Raw genomic sequence first — 18,178 nt, forward strand, 5'->3', positions numbered from 1 at the left:
ACTGAAGATTAGACAGTGTGTCCATAGCAGGCCGGCTGGGAGTGGGGTCGGGGTGGGACCCTCCCAGTGTTCCCAGTGTTCCCAGTGTTCCCAGTGTTCCCAGTGTTCCCATCTCCCTCTCTCCCCCATCTCCCATTTGGCTGGTTCAGCCTCCGGGGACCTGGAGGGGAGCCTGCCATCCTCTCCCAGCTGGCAGCAGCTTTGGGAGCACTAACTGGGGCAGCCTCTCCCAGAGCACTGAGTGTGAAGCTGCCCCTCCCCAGAGCACTGAGTGTGAAGCTGCCCCTCCCAGAGCACTGAGTGTGAAGCTGCCCCTCCCCAGAGCACTAAGTGCGAAGCTGCCCCTCACCCCTCCCTGAGCACTGGGTGCGAAGCTGCCCCTCACCCCTCCCTGAGCACTGGGTGCGAAGCTGCCCCTCACCCCTCCCTGAGCACTGGGTGCGAAGCTGCCCCTCCCCAGAGCACTGGGTGCGAAGCTGCCCCTCACCCCTCCCAGAGCACTGGGTGTGAAGCTGCCCCTCAGCCCTCCCTGAGCACTGGGTGTGAAGCTGCCCCGGGGCCACATCTTCAAGTGCAGTTCCACGGCGTGTGGGACTGGGTTTGTGTTTTTGGCCTCAGAGGCTGGTCTCTCTGTCATTCTCATGTTGCTTTCTGTGTCCAGAGAGGCAGGGCTCGCTCACCTGCTGGCTCAGCTGCCCCGTGATGTTGATTTTCAATTCCTGGCTCTCAGCCATTGGCCAGACATGTAGTCCTGCTCAGCTGAGGACAGACACGTAGGGTGGTCCAAATTGTTGGCTCTCCCACCCGCCACCCCTCACTCATGCCTGTTTGGCCTCAGCCTGGGATGCAGGGGCCCTTGCTGAGTCCAGCCTCTCCCTGCGCAGTTCCTGTGCACGGTGGTCGCCATCCTCCTCCACTACATCTACATGAGCACCTTTGCCTGGACCCTCGTGGAGAGCCTGCATGTCTACCGCATGCTGACTGAGGCACGCAACATCGACACGGGGCCCATGCGGTTCTACTACGTCGTGGGCTGGGGCATCCCGGCCATTGTCACAGGTGAGGATGCACAGAGTGGCCCTGCATAAAAACACAGATTTCCAAAAGACCCAGCTGTGCAGGAGAGCTGTCCTCCTCTCTCTTCCCTGCCCAGCCCCAATGCTTGTCCAGCCCCTAGCAGAGGCGGCCCCGGCCCTGCATACTTGTCTGCACGCACAGGAGCAATTGCAGACACCTGGGGCAACGTCTTCTGTAAGGTGTGAGCTCCTTGAGAGCTGGGTCCAGGTCTGTTCAGGGTTATTTCTGCAGCACCGAACAGACAAAAGTTCCACGTCTATGCATGGGAGGGATGGAGGGAAGAGCAAGTGAGTGCATAAGTGGGCAGGTGGATGGATGGGGGGGTGAGTGAGAGGATGAATGGATGGGTGGGGGGTGAGTAGATGGATGGATGGATGGGGGGGTAAGTAAGTGGCTGGATGGATTAGGGTGAGTGAGTGGGTGAATGGATGGAGAGGTGAGTGAGTGGATGGATGGATGGATGGGGGGGTAAGTGAGTGGCTGGATGGATTGGGAGGTGAATGGATGGGGGGTGAGTGAGTAGATGGATGGATGGATGGATGGGTGAGTGGATAGATGGGTGATGGGGTGAGTGGATGGATGGGTGGATGGGGTGAGAAGATGGATGGATGGGTGGAGGGGTGAGTGGGTGGATGGAGGAATGAGTGAGTGAGCAGATGGATGGGTGGGTGGGTGGATGGAGGGATGGAGAAATAGGTGGATGGATGGAGGGATGGAGAGATGAGTGAGTGGATGGATGGATGGATGGATGGGATAAGTGAGTGGATGAATAGGATGGATGGAGAGATGAGTGGGTGGATGGAGGGATGGATGAAATGGGTGGGTGGCTAATGGATGACAATGAAATTAAGTGGCTGGGTGGGTGCAATGCGTGGATGTAATGAGTGAGTGGATGAATGAGTAAATAGTGAATCAGTGAGTAGAACAAACAGTACTTCCTCAGCACACGTTTTGCTAAAAATCAAAGTCAGTTTGCTCCCTACTGAGAAAGATCCACCTTTATTCACAAGAAGAAGAACCCCTTTTCCTGGGTAATCCCTGGGTTCTGGGGATTAGACGCAGTCTGAGGCCAGTCACTGGGGTGGGGGGGAGTTACCCCCGGGGCCGCACCCAGCAGCCACCCTGGGGCCAGTGCCATGGTCACTTGCTGGACTGTCCTGGTCTCCACAGCGATGTCACTGACCAGCCTCCAACTAGGCAGGCTTCTGGCTAGAGTGTTCTGATGTGACTGATCTCCCTTACTCCAAGGGACCCTGAAGAACCTTTTCACCTCCCCCCAGGGCCGCTGAGGTGGGGGCCGGTTGGGCGAGGTAGCAGCTGCCACTTCCTGACGTGACAGGCCATACCTTGCCTAGATTAGGTGCTTACTGTGAGAGACGCTGAGATGAAGAATGTGGCCTAGAAAGGGGCTCGTATGGCTTTGTGTAAAAGCTGCCTTGATGCCCAGGCAGAGCAGGTCTCTGCGATGCTTCTGCCCTTTGGATTGTAAGTCCAGATAGCTCACGTTTCCTACTTGCTTTAAAAACGGGTTTTGGTTTGGTTTGTGGTGTTTAACACTTAGGTCTGTCTTGCACAAGATCTTAAAACAACTCCCGGGGAGCCTCAGACTGAGCTGCAGACGCTGGTCAGTGGCCGCTGCCTCGCCCGGCCATCTGGGGCTTCCCTGACTGTTCTGGGTGGTCCTGGTTAACTGGCAAAGGGCAGTGGGAAGTCCTGGAGGGTGTTAAGCAGCAGGGAGCCGGGATCTTTTAAATATTTAAGGAGAATGGGGAGGAGCATAGCCTAGGCCAAGGTGGAGTGAGGGACACAGAAAGACCAGGTCGCTCGACACCTGCTGGTCGCTCCTGTCCCAAGTGTCACCTTGATGCTCTGCATGGACAGGCGGATCTGGCTTGTCACACGATGGTTAGGAGTGACGACTGCTTCAGAGTGTTTCTTCCTCTATCTAAACAGGCAGCTCACATAGCAAGCCCAGTGCTGAGGCAGTTTCGGGAGTGTGTGTGGTGTACACATGTATATGGTATGTATATCTGTGATGCGTGTCTGCACACGTGTGTGTGTGTGCATGCATGTGTATAGGGTATGTACGTGTGTATGGCATGTGCACATGGTTGGATGTGGTATGGGGGTGTATGCATCCCCCACCCGCTCACATATGGCCCCCGTACATGATGCCGTCCTCCATCTGTTTTGGGGCCTCATCCCTTGCACCTTGGGTCCATCACAGCCCTCTGACCTCTACATGGCCCAGCTGGCAGGGCCCTCCCAAGCACTGTCTGCCTTCATGATCCCTCCTGCACCTTCTCATCGTCACCCTCCAGGGTCTCTGGTCTTCCTCAGCAGCCCCCGGCCCAGATAGGCCTCTGCCACCTGGGCCGGTGAGCCTGAGACCCCACATGGAGAGACTGCTCAGAGGGTCCCTGGGCTGGCTCCCCAAACTCCTTGCTCTTTCCTCTAAGAAGGGACATGCTGAGTCCCCCATTTCATCCCACCCTGGCTGGTCCTTGGCATGGGGTGGCCACTGGGCACACGGCCCTCACCCTGCCCTTCCTCCCCGCTGCGTTCAGGACTGGCGGTCGGCCTGGACCCCCAGGGCTACGGAAACCCGGACTTCTGCTGGCTGTCCCTGCAAGACACGCTGATTTGGAGCTTTGCGGGGCCCATCGGAGCCGTTATAATTGTGAGTGTGGGGCCTTCCCGGGAGTCCGGGTGCTCCAAGCATGCGTCAGCTGGAAGGACTGCTCTGGGCTGGCTGGGGCCACCAACTCCTCTGAGCAGCCAGAGCGGGGCAGGAAGGGCCATCTTGTGACAGCAAAGCTGCCAGGCCCCTCCCCGACCTCGCCCTCTGATCGTGGGTTCGGGTCTCACGTTGTGTCCACATGAGACCGTCTGCGTCCAGCACCCAGGAGGGTCCTGCACAGGCAGGCTGGGTGTGGTGGGCCCTGTGGGGCAGTGGGTGGACAGGTGTGCTTGGCCCCACAGGCCAGGGCTCGGGTCCTCCTCACCCAGACACCCCTCCCTGAGATGCAGGGCAAAGGGCCTCAGGTGCTTTGGGCAGTTGAAGGCCTGCAGTGACAAGACTAAAGAGTCTGCCACCTGACATCGATCGGCTTGTTTTGTTTTCAGATCAACACAGTCACTTCTGTCCTATCTGCAAAGGTTTCCTGCCAAAGAAAACACCATTATTATGGGAAAAAAGGGATCGTGTAAGTGGGGCTGAACCTGACCGACCAGCCATGTCAGCTGGGCCCTGAGACCCCAATGTCCAGTCTCTGTGGGGTGGGGCCCCACGAGGGCACGTGGGCCTCATGGAGGAGGGCTGGGGGCAGCCTGGGTGAGCACCAGGGCTCAAGAGAGGTTTCCCACGTTGCATCTGCAGGGGCTGGGGGAGGTTAGCTGTGGGGAGGGGAGCTGGGGGAGGTTAGCTGAGGGGAGGGGGCTGGGGGAGGTTAGCTGAGGGGAGGGTAGTTGGGGGAGGTTAGCTGAGGGGAGGGAGCTGGGGGAGGTTAGCTGAGGGGAGGGAGCTGGGGGAGGTTAGCTGAGGGGAGGGGAGTTGGGGAGGTTAGCTGAGGGGAGGGGAGTTGGGGGAGGTTAGCTGAGGGGAGGGGGCTGGGGGAGGTTAGCTGAGGGGAGGGGGCTGGGGGAGGTTAGCTGAGGGGAGGGGAGTTGGGGGAGGTTAGCTGAGGGGAGGGGGCTGGGGGAGGTTAGCTGAGGGGAGGGAGCTGGGGGAGGTTAGCTGAGGGGAGGGGAGTTGGGGGAGGTTAGCTGAGGGGAGGGGGCTGGGGGAGGTTAGCTGAGGGGAGGGGAGTTGGGGGAGGTTAGCTGAGGGGAGGGAGCTGGGGGAGGTTAGCTGAGGGGAGGGGAGCTGGGGGAGGTTAGCTGAGGGGAGGGAGCTGGGGGAGGTTAGCTGAGGGGAGGGGGCTGGGGGAGGTTAGCTGAGGGGAAGGGAGCTGGGGGAGGTTAGCTGAGGGGAGGGGGCTGGGGGAGGTTAGCTGAGGGGAGGGGAGTTGGGGGAGGTTAGCTGAGGGGAGGGGGCTGGGGGAGGTTAGCTGAGGGGAGGGAGCTGGGGGAGGTTAGCTGAGGGGAGGGAGCTGGGGGAGGTTAGCTGAGGGGAGGGGAGTTGGGGGAGGTTAGCTGAGGGGAGGGAGTTGGGGGAGGTTAGCTGAGGGGAGGGGAGCTGGGGGAGGTTAGCTGAGGGGAGGGGGCTGGGGGACGTTAGCTGAGGGGAGGCGCTGGGGAAAGTTAGCTGAGGGGAGGGAGCTGGGGGAGGTTAGCTGAGGGGAGGGGAGTTGGGGGAGGTTAGCTGAGGGGAGGGGGCTGGGGGAGGTTAGCTGAGGGGAGGCGCTGGGGAAAGTTAGCTGAGGGGAGGGAGCTGGGGGAGGTTAGCTGAGGGGAGGGGGCTGGGGGAGGTTAGCTGAGGGGAGGGGGCTGGGGGAGGTTAGCTGAGGGGAGGGAGCTGGGGAAAGTTAGCTGAGGGGAGGGAGCTGGGGGAGGTTAGCTGAGGGGAGGGGGCTGGGGGAGGTTAGCTGAGGGGAGGGGAGTTGGGGGAGGTTAGCTGAGGGGAGGGGAGTTGGGGGAGGTTAGCTGAGGGGAGGGGGCTGGGGAAAGTTAGCTGAGGGGAGGGGGCTGGGGAAAGTTAGCTGAGGGGAGGGGGCTGGGGGAGGTTAGCTGAGGGGAGGGGAGTTGGGGGAGGTTAGCTGAGGGGAGTTGGGGGAGGTTAGCTGAGGGGAGGGAGTTGGGGGAGGTTAGCTGAGGGGAGGGGAGCTGGGGGAGGTTAGCTGAGGGGAGGGAGCTGGGGGAGGTTAGCTGAGGGGAGGGGAGTTGGGGGAGGTTAGCTGAGGGGAGGGGAGCTGGGGGAGGTTAGCTGAGGGGAGGGAGCTGGGGAAAGTTAGCTGAGGGGAGGGGGCTGGGGGAGGTTAGCTGAGGGGAGGGAGCTGGGGGAGGTTAGCTGAGGGGAGGGGCTGGGGGAGGTTAGCTGAGGGGAGGGGGCTGGGGAAAGTTAGCTGAGGGGAGGGGGCTGGGGGAGGTTAGCTGAGGGGAGGGGAGTTGGGGGAGGTTAGTTGAGGGGAGTTGGGGGAGGTTAGCTGAGGGGAGGGAGTTGGGGGAGGTTAGCTGAGGGGAGGGGAGCTGGGGGAGGTTAGCTGAGGGGAGGGAGCTGGGGGAGGTTAGCTGAGGGGAGGGGAGTTGGGGGAGGTTAGCTGAGGGGAGGGGAGCTGGGGGAGGTTAGCTGAGGGGAGGGAGCTGGGGAAGGTTAGCTGAGGGGAGGGGGCTGGGGGAGGTTAGCTGAGGGGAGGGGAGTTGGGGGAGGTTAGCTGAGGGGAGGGAGCTGGGGGAGGTTAGCTGAGGGGAGGGAGCTGGGGGAGGTTAGCTGAGGGGAGGGGAGTTGGGGGAGGTTAGCTGAGGGGAGGGGAGCTGGGGGAGGTTAGCTGAGGGGAGGGAGCTGGGGAAGGTTAGCTGAGGGGAGGGGGCTGGGGGAGGTTAGCTGAGGGGAGGGGAGTTGGGGGAGGTTAGCTGAGGGGAGGGAGCTGGGGAAAGTTAGCTGAGGGGAGGGGCTGGGGGAGGTTAGCTGAGGGGAGGGGAGTTGGGGGAGGTTAGCTGAGGGGAGGGGCTGGGGGAGGTTAGCTGAGGGGAGGCGCTGGGGAAAGTTAGCTGAGGGGAGGGAGCTGGGGGAGGTTAGCTGAGGGGAGGGGGCTGGGGGAGGTTAGCTGAGGGGAGGGGAGTTGGGGGAGGTTAGCTGAGGGGAGGGGGCTGGGGGAGGTTAGCTGAGGGGAAGGGAGCTGGGGGAGGTTAGCTGAGGGGAGGGGGCTGGGGGAGGTTAGCTGAGGGGAGGGGGCTGTGGGAGGTTAGCTGAGGGGAGGCGCTGGGGAAAGTTACCTGAGGGGAGGGAGCTGGCAGCCAACCCTGGGCCTCAGTCCCTCCCGCCTGGCACGGAAGCATTGGGCTGCCTGGAATCACCAGGGTGGAGATGGGTGGGGTGGGGGAGATGGAACTTTCTGATGGGTGATGAGGGTGTTGCACGTGTTGCTGGGGCCACTGGAGTGGAGGAGACCCCCCCCCCGCCCCACTATGAGAGGGTGCAGCGGAACAGGGGCCCAGCGCAAAGGGAACCTCCAGTGTTCTAGGGAGGAGAGGGAACCTGCCAGGCCCCCAAAGGAGCGGGTGGCACTGTGGGAGGACTCAGCACAGCGTTCAGGAGCCGTGACAGGGTCAGGAGGGGATGACAGGGGCGTCTGTCAGACAACCAGGTGGCCCCTGGTGACCTGGCAGCTGCTGGTGACCTGACAGATGGGACTGAGCCAGGGATAGGCGAAGGGAGAATGCTTGCACAGGGGCTGGGTTGCCAGGAGGAGTGTGAGGCTCCCGGCCCCGGAGGGTGGAGAGGGAGGAGCAGTGAGTGGCCTGGAAGGCCAGATGTGGGGGTTACATGGGGGGGGGTCTGGGGCCTTGTCAGTTCCTTATCTTTAGTGCCATCCCTGACCTGTAGTCCTGCGGGCTCTGTCATCCTGATTCACTCCATCCCCTCTGAACCCTGGGAGGGGATGCGCCTTTGCCTTCCCCTTTTACAGATGGGGAGACTGAGGCAGAGCTCAGGAAGCTGCTTACAGGGTCACAGCTCGTCAAGGGCAGGCCCTGGGCTCTTCCTCTCACCTCTCCACAGGTGTCTCACAGGAGCTAGCACAGCCACGGGCGTGGCTCAGGCCCCCTGGCCTGGTGTAGTTGTCAAGGCTCCTGTTTTCTCATTTATTTGCTTCCTAATTTATTCCACCACCATCCCCACTAACACGAGCTCTGTCTGGTTCCCGGATGAGTCCGTTCCTGGCTACGGGGGAGGAAGGGAGCAAGGTGGATGATGACTGGGCAGACAGGCGGACGGACAGATGGGCGGACGCGCAGAGAGGGAGGGAGGGAGGAAGGGAGCAGGTGGTGGCAGTGGGCACAGGCCTGATCCTGCCCTCCCGCAGCTCCCTGCTGAGGACTGCCTTCCTCCTGCTGCTGCTCATCAGCGCCACCTGGCTGCTGGGGCTGCTGGCTGTGAACCACGATGCACTGAGCTTCCACTACCTCTTCGCCATCTTCAGTGGCTTACAGGTAGGTGGCGGCTGAGTTGCCTGCGAGGCCCCCGCCTGGCCGTGGCACGGCCGTGGCACCGTTGCTGTGATGCAAGGCAGTGGAGGCCTGCAGTCTCAAACCAGCCCTGCCTGGGCCTCGCGTGGGATCCTCCTGTGGCTGCAAGGACTCAGCCCCTTTTGCAGCCAGCACAGGGCCTGGTGCCTCCTCCCCACTGTGTTTGGGAACGATGACCCCAGTACCAGGCCAGCACAAGTCCACTTGTGTCTCCAGGGATCAGAAGTGGCCATTTCTGGTCATACTAAGGGCTGGCCAGCAAGTGGACTTACGACACAGTGGGGACACCAGAGGGCCCTGAGGGCTGTGGAAGGAGTGCCCAGAAGACTCTGGTCTGAGCTGGGGCCTTCAATGCCTCCAGCACGCCAGGGGCCCAGCCCAGGCATCTCAGTTTCTGAGCTCCCCAACCTGCCCCCGAGAAAGCAGCAGTCCCTGAGGAGGGGAGGCCTGGCTGTGTCCTGGGCCCTGTGGCCTGGCAGTGTGCACTCGAGGCTGTGTGTGCGTCTGTGCTGGGGCGCCTAAGGGCAGGTGCCTAGGGAGGCAACAGCAGGTGCTGACTCCGCCTTCCTCCCTCCAGGGCCCCTTCGTCCTCCTCTTCCACTGCATGCTTAACCAGGAGGTCCGGAAGCACCTGAAGGGTGTGCTCGGCGGGAGGAAGCTACGCCTGGAGGACTCCACCACCACCAGGGCCACCCTGCTGACGGTACGAGGCACCAGGGACACCGCGGGACTGGGAGCTGGGCAGCATCTTGAGTGGTGAGGGAGGAGTATCGCGCGTCAGCCCCAGCCCTGCGGCCTGTGTGCCCCTCATGGTGGGGATGGCAGAGCCGCCCACGGAGCACGGTATGGCTGCCGGCATCAGAACCAGAGAGTGATAGAATCGGCCAGATGGGGCCTAGGTCGCGTCCTAGCCCTACTTTTCCAGGCCTTAGAAAGAGGGGGCCAGGACCACCGAGGACCCTGACCAGAAGCAGTGGCTGTGGGGAGGGCAGCACCCCCGACCACAGTGTGGACCAGGATGTGCTTCCTTCAGCTGCCAGGAGTCTCTTGTTTGCAGTGAGGGTTGACTGGGGCCGGCTCCTCCTGTGTGCTGGGGAGGGGCCCAGCCAGGGTGTGGGTGTGGGGGGTTTGCCGTGGGGACAGAGTCATCCCCCGTGGTGGTCACGTGGTGGCCTCCACCTGGCAGTGACCAGCCCTTCCCCTCCCCCCAGCGCTCCCTCAACTGCAACACCACCTTCGGCGATGGGCCCGACATGCTGCGCACGGACCTGGGCGAGTCCACCGCCTCGCTGGACAGCACCGTCAGGTCAGGCTGCAGCTCCAGGTTCGGGGAGGTAGCTCTCGAGCTCCCTCAGGCTTTGCTGCCATCCCCATCTATGTCCTGCCATTCCACCAACATCACCTTTCCCCACCACCTTCCCCCCGCCGACCTTCTCCCCTGCAACCTTTCCCCTGCCAACCTTCTCCCCCTCCAACCTTTTCCCCTCCAACCTTTTCCCCTCCAACCTTTTCCCCTCCAACCTTCTCCCCCTCCAACCTTTCCCCCACCACCTTCCCCCCGCCGACCTTCTCACCCACAACCTTTCCCCTCCAACCTTTTCCCCACCACCTTCCCCCACACACTGGGAGGCTCTTATCTGTGCTCTTGATGGTAACACAGAAGGGTGGGGGCAGAGAATCTTCTGGAGAACTTTCCAGAACTTCCTGTTCCCTGAGGGATGATACTGAGCCCCACCTTTCCCCGGCCTCTCTAGGGATGAAGGAGTCCAGAAGCTCAGCGTGTCCTCTGGGCTGGTGCGGGGCAGCCACGGAGAGCCAGACGCATCCTTCGTGCCCAGGAGCTCCAAGGAACCCCCCGGTATGGCTTCCCTGGAGGGGGAGGACCCCGCGGGTTGTTTTTCCCACGTCCCTTCGGTCACTGGAGACTCCGCCCCTGAAGAAGCACTAGCAGCTTCGCCATGCGCAGTGTCAGCATGCCAGGGGCCCAGTGGCTCTGCCTGGCCTCGGCGGGACCCCCGCACCTCCCAGGGCCTGAGCCTCCTGTTCCCTGCTCATCCACAGGCCATGATTCCGACTCAGATAGCGAGCTGTCCCTGGATGAGCAGAGCAGCTCTTACGCCTCCTCACACTCGTCAGACAGCGAGGACGACGGGGTGGGGGCTGAGGAAAAATGGGACCCGGCCAGGGGTGCCATCCATAGCACCCCCAAAGGTGAGTGTGTGGGGCACACTGGGCTAGGCTGGGCTGTGGACAGCAGGCTCGGGGCAGGTCCTTGGCCATGGCTGGGTCCCTTCCTCCCAAGATACGCCCAGCAGCACTGCAGCCACATGAAAGGACAGCCTGGGGTGGGGGGGACTCTGGCTGGGTTCCCCCACAGCCTCTGCTCCTCTATGCCAATCCCTGGAGCAGAGGCAGGAAATCTCGGGGGGTTCTCTGTGGACCGTCACCGCAAGGCCCAGGTGAGGCTGCCGGGGTGGATAGCCATGTGTGGTTACTGGTACAGATGCAGCGGGGGATCCCAGCAAGGGCCCCGCTGCCAGGACTCTCCCTCCTGGGCCTCAGTTTCCCCACCTTTAGGGTTCAGCCCTACCAGGCCTACAAGTCGGGGAGAGGTGGGTCAGAGCCACCCGGGACCTGCCAGAGCCATGGCTCTCAGGGGCGCAGCTCGAGTGGCAGTGCCGCTGTCTGCTGAGCACCACTCTTGCGCCTCAGGGGATGCTGTGGCCAACCACGTTCCGGCCGCCTGGCCTGACCAGAGCCTGGCTGAGAGTGACAGTGAGGACCCAGGCGGCCAGCCCCGCCTGAGGGTGGAGACCAAGGTCAGCGTGGAGCTGCACCGCGAGGAGCAGGGCAGTCACCGCGGAGAGAATCCCTCGGACCGGGAGAGCGGGGGCGCGGCCAGGCCTGCTAGCTGCCAGCCTCCAGAGCAGAGGAAAGGTGCCTGGGGAAGCCGGGGCTGCAGTGAAAGGCTGGAGGACCTGGAAGGGCCAGTCCCTGGTCCAGAGGTGGGGGTGGGGCTGGTGGGGCAGGTCAGGGCCTGGGCAGAACAGACGTGGCCTTCCAGCCTAGCCCTGGGACTTGGGGAACCAGGAGGAAGGACGGGGCTGAGGCTGGCTCCGATGCACGCAGCCCAGCAGCTGCCCCTGGCAGCATCACCCGGATGTGACCTTGTTGCGCCGCCTCCTCCTCCCAGGCATCTTGAAAAATAAAGTCACCTACCCGCCGCCACTAACGTTGACAGAGCAGACGCTGAAGGGCCGGCTCCGGGAGAAGCTGGTCGACTGTGAGCAGAGCCCCACATCCTCGCGCACGTCCTCCCTGGGCTCTGGCGGCCCCGACTGCACCATCACCGTCAAGAACCCCGGGAGGGAGGCGGGGCGTGAGCACCTCAACGGGGTGGCCATGAACGTGCGCACCGGGAGCGTCCAGGCCGACGGCTCAGACTCCGAGTGAGTAGCCTGGGCCTCCAGAGCAGGGGTCACCCACTTCCCCCTTGTCCTGAGTCAGGAGAGAAAGGGGGCGGTGGTCAGGTACCTGGCACCCATCTCACCTGGAGCCCTGAGTGCAGAGGAAGCCCAGGCAGGGATGCGGGGTTGTGGGGGGAGCGTGCTGCAGCTGAGGTCAGGGGGATCCCCCGGAGACGGGCAGACCCCCTATCCTGGGGGCACGTCTCAGGCCTCTGGGACTCTGAAGCCCTGGCCAGCCCCGAAATGCTAGGACCTAAAGTGTTGGGCTCTGCATTTGATCAGCACTGTCTCTGCCTGGGACCACTGCCACCCACCTTGCAGCTAAGGATACTGAGGGTCCCGGAATGCCCAGGGTGAAGGGGGCGGGGTGGAGCTGGGGTCCTGGCCCCTCCTCCCTCCTTCCAAACTCACAAGGGAGAGGCCAGGTCTTCAGGATGCCCTCCCAAAAGTCACCGTAGAGATGGCCAGTTTCTAATGAGGATTCCTTGCGCTCTGCTGAGACCGGCAGCAGAGAAGCCCACGGGCTAGTCCTGGTTCCCTCTCCTGCCTCCCAAAGGCAGCAACATCCAACATGAGCTTACCCTCCCTGGAGCCCCCAGATGCCCCCTCTACCCTGATGGGGGGATCCTGCCCCTGTGTGACCTTGGGCCCCACCCAGCCACTACCCTCACTGACCCTTCACCTGCTTGATGGCTTCTTCCCACGCGCAGAGGCAGTAATGAAACTTCAATTTGAACCATCAGGAAACCGTGAGGCAAGCCCGTCACCCCCACACAGGCTGCGGCATCACTGAGCCCTCAGACCTTGGAGCCCGAGGGGCCACTGCCCTTGAAGTGGAGTGGGCCCAGAGTGTGGCGGTCCCCATGGTGGCAGCCCCCTGACTGGTCATCCAGACACAAAGGTCTTGGCTCTCCCAGGAGCTCAGGGCCTGTCAGACCTGGTGACAAGTGCCAAAGGCCACAGGCATGAGGGAGGCGCAGACCACTGGGCCAGCACCGCTGGATCCTAAGACTGCAGCCAGAGCCAGATCTGCGAGGGGACCCCAGACAGGGCCCAGAGGCTGCCCAGAGTTCAGGGACGCCAGGCACAGACCAAAGACTGTGGTCCACCCCTGCCCAGGTGGGCATCTCATGGCAGTGCAGACGCGTAGCTGGAAGCCCGGCAGCCCTTTGCAAAGGCACCCCTTGTCTTAAAATCACTTCACTATGTGGGAAAGCTGTAGATACTTTTATATATTTGTATTGGACTCTGAGGAGGTGAAACCTGTATATATTTTGCATTCGTGCTGACTTTGTTATCCCAGGAGATCCATGCGATGATCCCTTGCTGTCTTCCCTGTAAAGAAGATTGCACAGTTTTACTTGAATCTGGCATGTGTTGACGAAACTGGTACCCCAGCAGATCAAAGGTGGAAAATATGTCAGCAGTGGGGCTAAAATCAAGCAGTTAGAAGCCCTATAGCTGCCTTTGGCCAGGAAGTGAGGATGGCATGGGCCCTCCCCGCCGGCCCCCTGGGTCCCTGGCGTTCGCTGTGCGTGCGTTTGCCCTCTGCCCCGACTGTGAATTTAAGACGGGGCAGTGCAGGACTAGGTAGGTGTGAGGAGCCCTGCTGAGGTCACTGTGGGGCATGGTTGTCACATGGCTGTCATTTTTCACCTGGTCATTCCCTGACCACCACTCCCCTCCCAGGTGGCCTGGGAACTGCAGGTGGGGATGGATTTGTCCTTTGCTCCTGCTCCCCGTGGGACCTGGGACCTTAAAATCTTGCAGGTTCCTGATTTGGACAGAGGTGTGGGGCCTTCCAGGCCGTTACATCCCTCCTGCCAGTTCTCTAGCTCTTTGAGATTCTGAGGATCTCCCGGGGCAGGGGTTCCCACCCCACCCCCGGCCCCGGAGCCTGACCAGTTACTTCATTTTGCTTCAAATGGCCAGTTGTGCAGAGGGACAAAGCCACAGCCTTCAATGGTTACCAAACTTTTTGGAAACTCACACCAAGGTCGGGCCCACTGCAGGCAGGCAGCTGGCAGTGTGGCCCGAGGGGCTGTGGAACGGGCCGGAACTGTCAGACATGTTTGATTTTAGCGTTTCCTTTGTTCTTCAAATCAGGCGCCCAAATAAGTGATCAGCACAGCTGCTTCCAAATAGGAGAAACCATAAAATAGGATGAACATCAAGTAAAATGCAAAGATGTCCACATTAAGTTTTAAACTTGACCCTGATGAAAATGTGAGCACTGTTAGCAGATGCCTGTGAGAGGAAAAGCGTATCTGAAAATGGTCCAGACAGGAGGATGAAATGAGATCCCAAAGTCCCCACACCTGAATGAATTATACATGTGCCTTACCAGGTGAGTGGTCTTTCGAAGATACAAAACTCTAGTCCCTTTAAACGTTTGCCACTGGTGTTTCCTAAGTACGAAAAGGTCTTTTAAGTCTTTGAACAGTCTGCTTTCATGACTTTAACAGGATTCCACCCCCTGAGGTGTAATTTTTTGTTTTGTTCTATTTTATTTTTTTCACATACTCCACAGCCAACATCATGAGGTGTAATTTTTAATTTGGTCAGAACTGTTACCAAAAAACAACTGTCAGTTTTATTGAGACAGGAAAAATGTAAACTTATTTTTATTAAGACTTTATGGGAGAGATTAGACACTGGAGGTTTTTAACAGATATGTATTTATTAATGTTCAAAACACTGGAATTACAAATGAGAAGAGTCTACAATAAATTAAGATTTTTGAATTTGTACTTCTGCGGTGCTGGTTTTTCTCCACAAACACCCCCGCCCCTCCCCGCACCCAAGGTGGCCGTGGAAGGGATGGTTTACGGATGTGCAGCTGAGCTGTCCATGTCCCATGCTCCCTTAGCCAGTGGAATGTTGTGCTGGAACTTTCCATTCCCTGGTAGGCCTGCCACAGCCTAGATGGGCAGTTTTTGTCTTTCACCAAATTTCAGGAATTTTTTGCCATTATTTCTTTTCTTGTACTGATCTTTCTCCTCTCCTTCTGTGACTCCAGTGACTCGGATGTTAGACCTCTTGACGTTTTCCCACTGGTCCCTGAGGCTCTGTTCATCTTTCTTCGTTCTTTTCTATCTGTCCTTCAGATTTGGTGATTTCTGGTGTTCCATCTTCAAGTTCACTGATTTTTCTCTTCTGTCATCTTAATTCTGATACTGAACTCACCCAGTGAATTTATTTCAAATACTCTGAGTTTTAAAATTTCCATTAGGTTCCTTTTTATTTATCTGCTGGGCACTTTGTTTTCCACTCATTCCAAGAGTGTTCACCTTTACTTCATGAAGCATGGTTGTAACTAGGGCTGCTGTGAATTCTGGGATAATCTGAACATTTGAGCATCTTGGGGCTGAAATCTCTTTTCTGTTTGCGTTTTCCTGGTTCTGTGTGTGCTGAGTAACTGCAGGTTGAACCCTCCCTCGTCATGTGGAATGTTAGGTTAGACTCTGGGTTGTTCACACCGTTGCTGTGTCATTTCATGTGTTTCAGCAGCAGGCAACCTGGTTAGGTTCTGACCACTGGTTCTCTCCACGAGCAGCAGGTCCACCCCCAGGTCAGCCCTCAGCCTTGGCTATGCTGTTTTGGGTCGTTGGCTGCACTCACAGGTGGGGTGGGGCAGGGGTGTGTTTCAACACACGTGGAGAATGTGGGGGTCTCCCTTCTCCAGCTCTCTCCTTGCTGGAACTTGGCCTTGCATTTTCTCACTTACGGGGTCCTTTTCTTGTTTTCTCTGTCCAGAAAGATGAGTTTCTCCCAGCGCTCTAGCCACCTGCACTGTCTCACGCTTCCACCCAACAGAGCCCACCTTAAGGGAAAAGTAGTGACAGCAAAGAGAGAAAAATGGGAACCCCAACCCTCTCTGGTCCACAGTGCCCCCATTTCCCAGGCCTCTCTGGAGTTGTCCTGGTGCTGGCTGCACAGCCCTGCAGATTAGGGCCACCCTGGGTCAAATCTGAGATAGAAAAAACAACCCGGCCGGGCGCAGTGGCTCACGCCTGTAATCCCAGCACTTTGGGAGGCCGAGGTGGGCGGATCACAAGGTCAGGAGATCGAGACCACGGTGAAACCCCGTCTCTACTAAAAATACAAAAAAATGAGCCGGGCGCAGTGGCGGGTGCCTATAGTCCCAGCTACTCGGGAGGCTGAGGCAGGAGAATGGCGTGAACCCGGGAGGCGGAGCTTGCAGTGAGCCGAGATCGCGCCACTGCACTCCAGCCTGCTTGACAGAGCAAGACTCTGTCTCAAAAAAAAAAAAAAAACAAAGAAAAAACAACCCATGAACGCCCCCGCGCCTGAGGTCATTTTTCAAGTTGCTTTCTCCTCAGTTCACCTGCTAATGTTTACATCCCAGAATGCTTGGTGGCTAACGTGATAGAATATTTCTACCTCAGCCCCAAAGCCACGATTAACAGGAAAATACTAGAAGCATCTGAGAGAGAGAAAGCAGTCGAGGCAGCCCAGAGCAGGCCTGTCAGGCAGGCCAGGATGTCCACGTGAGGACCACGAAGTGCTCCGTAGAGCCTCCGCAGCAGACCGCAATGGATGAGGGCAGAACAAGCCCCTCTGTGATCGTGTCTGAACAGGTAACAGCACAAACACCGTCTAAGCCACGGGATGTCGACTCCCCCAGCCCAGGTAACACGGGTGACTACAGCTGCTTCAGTCACAGCTTCAGCCTCGCCCTGGGCTCCCCAGCCTAGAGACAAGGCTTGTTAAGATCCACTAGGAGAGTCAGGCAGTGGTTCATGTCTGTAATCCCAACACTGGCTGGCTAAGGCAGGAGTTTAAGACCAGACTGGGCAACACAGCAGGACCCCATCTCTACAGTTTTTAAAAATTAGCTGCTAAAAATTAGCACAGTGGCTCATGCCTGTAGTCCCAGTGCTTTGGGAGGCTGAGGCAAGATCACCTGAGGCCAGGAGTTCAAGACTAGCCTAGAGAACATAGCAAGACTCTTTCTAAAACAAAATTAAAATTAGCTGGGTGTGGTGGTGTATGCCTGTTGTCCCAGCTACTTGGGAGGTCAGGGCAGGAGTGCTTGGGCCCAGGTCAAGGCTCCAGTGAGCTGTGATCACACGACTGTGCTCCAGACGGGGTAACAGAGCAAGACCTTGTCTCTTGAAAACAAAAGAAACATCCCCAAGAAGGGGCTTGGGCCCAGGCAAGGTTCCGGCATAGGACAACATGGGAGCCAGGGACCGGGGAGAAGCCAGGCTCAAGGTGTTTGAAACTGGCTCAGGGCCTTGGGAAGGAGCCTCCCAGGTGTGAGGTGAGGGGACACTGTCCTAGGACCTGTATGTCACAGATTATCCTGGAACAACATGGGGGAGAGGAGAGCGAGGGCTTTGCTTTCATTTGTATTACAAGCAGGGAGTAGGTATACAAGCATCCAGCTCTTGGCCTGGAAGATGTTCCCCCACCATCTTCATGGACAGGTATGGCAAGTGGCTAAGGCCAGGCCACTAGGGCTACCTGCCTGCCTGCGCTCCTGGGGACCCCCAGATCTTCAAAAGGTCATCTGAGGGGCACAGCCTCTGGAGTGTGCCAGCCTTGGGTGCTGGGGAGGGTAGGAAAGAGGCCAGAAGAGCAGCCCGGAGACTTGGCCCCCTGGCCAGCAGCTTCTGCCGAATCTCTGAGGCATTGCACCAAAGCCCTCCAGAGTTGGCCAGTGGCCTTATGGGGGCGCAGGGCAGGCAACTGTGCATGCTACAGAGAGGGGAGCACTGCCAGTCAGGAAGCGGTCACCATGGAACCTGGGGGCCTAAGGGGCAGAGGCAGGTTTGTGCCTGCTTCCTCCACTGGCCGACGCATAGGCCCTGAGGCTGGCAGGACGGCAGAGCCCGCTAGAGACTGGAGAGGGCAGCCTTACCCCTGCTGGCCTGGTGCCCACACCACCTTCTGCTTGGCTGCCCCTCCTCCCTCCTGCTCATGTTTCTGTCAGCTGGGAGGGTTCGCCTGGGGCAGAGCAGTAGGCCCCTCAGGGGCTCTCCCACCCTCAGTTCCCAGGATGGAGGCCCAGCCACAGCCATAAATCAGGGAAACCCTGAGCCCAGGGAGACTCCATGCCAGGCTGAGCCAACAGAACAAAGGCGGCGCTTTACCTCAGCCTCCGTGCCCAGCTGGGCCAAGGATCCCCAGGACCCTGTCTGGTCCCACCAGCCAGCGTTCTGCCTGCCTGGTAGAGCTGGGGCCTGCCCCTGGCCAGGGCAGCACTGACCCCGCACCCCCTGCCTCCCCAGCCCAGCAAGGGCTGCCGCTCCACCTCAGGCCCCGTTTCCTCACCTGGCCTGTGGGGTTCTGGCCCACTCCTCACCCTCAGGACACACTGTGCTGCGTGGGGGCCGAGGCTAGAAGGAAGGGTGCCCCAGGTCAGGGGACACCCAGTGGGGAGATGGGAGGAGGGGTCAGGATGGACAGTGGGTCCCATGGCAGCCCCCACCCTGACGCACTAGCAAGAACTCGGGGCATCTGGGCAAGGCCCTCAAAACGCA

At 59.6% G+C, this 18,178-nt stretch overlaps 1 protein-coding gene across 3 annotated transcripts in view; it reads left to right on the plus strand.

Annotated features, from left to right (window-relative positions):
* The window catches only part of CELSR1 (cadherin EGF LAG seven-pass G-type receptor 1), a 188,435-nt gene extending 174,016 nt beyond the window's left edge, over window positions 1-14,419 (plus strand). Inside the window, exons 25-35 of one of the 3 annotated variants that reach the window (XM_038007303.2) lie at window positions 885-1,059; window positions 3,645-3,757; window positions 4,204-4,283; window positions 8,040-8,166; window positions 8,780-8,905; window positions 9,414-9,508; window positions 9,957-10,060; window positions 10,264-10,413; window positions 10,915-11,139; window positions 11,396-11,651; window positions 12,380-14,419. In XM_038007303.2, coding sequence (XP_037863231.2) covers window positions 885-1,059; window positions 3,645-3,757; window positions 4,204-4,283; window positions 8,040-8,166; window positions 8,780-8,905; window positions 9,414-9,508; window positions 9,957-10,060; window positions 10,264-10,413; window positions 10,915-11,139; window positions 11,396-11,651; window positions 12,380-12,404 — 1,476 coding nt within the window. In that variant the 3' untranslated portion in view covers window positions 12,405-14,419. The remainder of the gene's footprint in view (window positions 1-884; window positions 1,060-3,644; window positions 3,758-4,203; window positions 4,284-8,039; window positions 8,167-8,779; window positions 8,906-9,413; window positions 9,509-9,956; window positions 10,061-10,263; window positions 10,414-10,914; window positions 11,140-11,395; window positions 11,652-12,379) is intronic. The other 2 variants (XM_073006587.1, XM_073006586.1) reach the window with 2 other exon arrangements.
* Window positions 14,420-18,178: the final 3,759 nt, after the last annotated feature.

This window comes from Chlorocebus sabaeus, chromosome 19 (assembly GCF_047675955.1).
Source record: "Chlorocebus sabaeus isolate Y175 chromosome 19, mChlSab1.0.hap1, whole genome shotgun sequence".
Taxonomy (NCBI): Eukaryota; Metazoa; Chordata; class Mammalia; order Primates; family Cercopithecidae; genus Chlorocebus; species Chlorocebus sabaeus.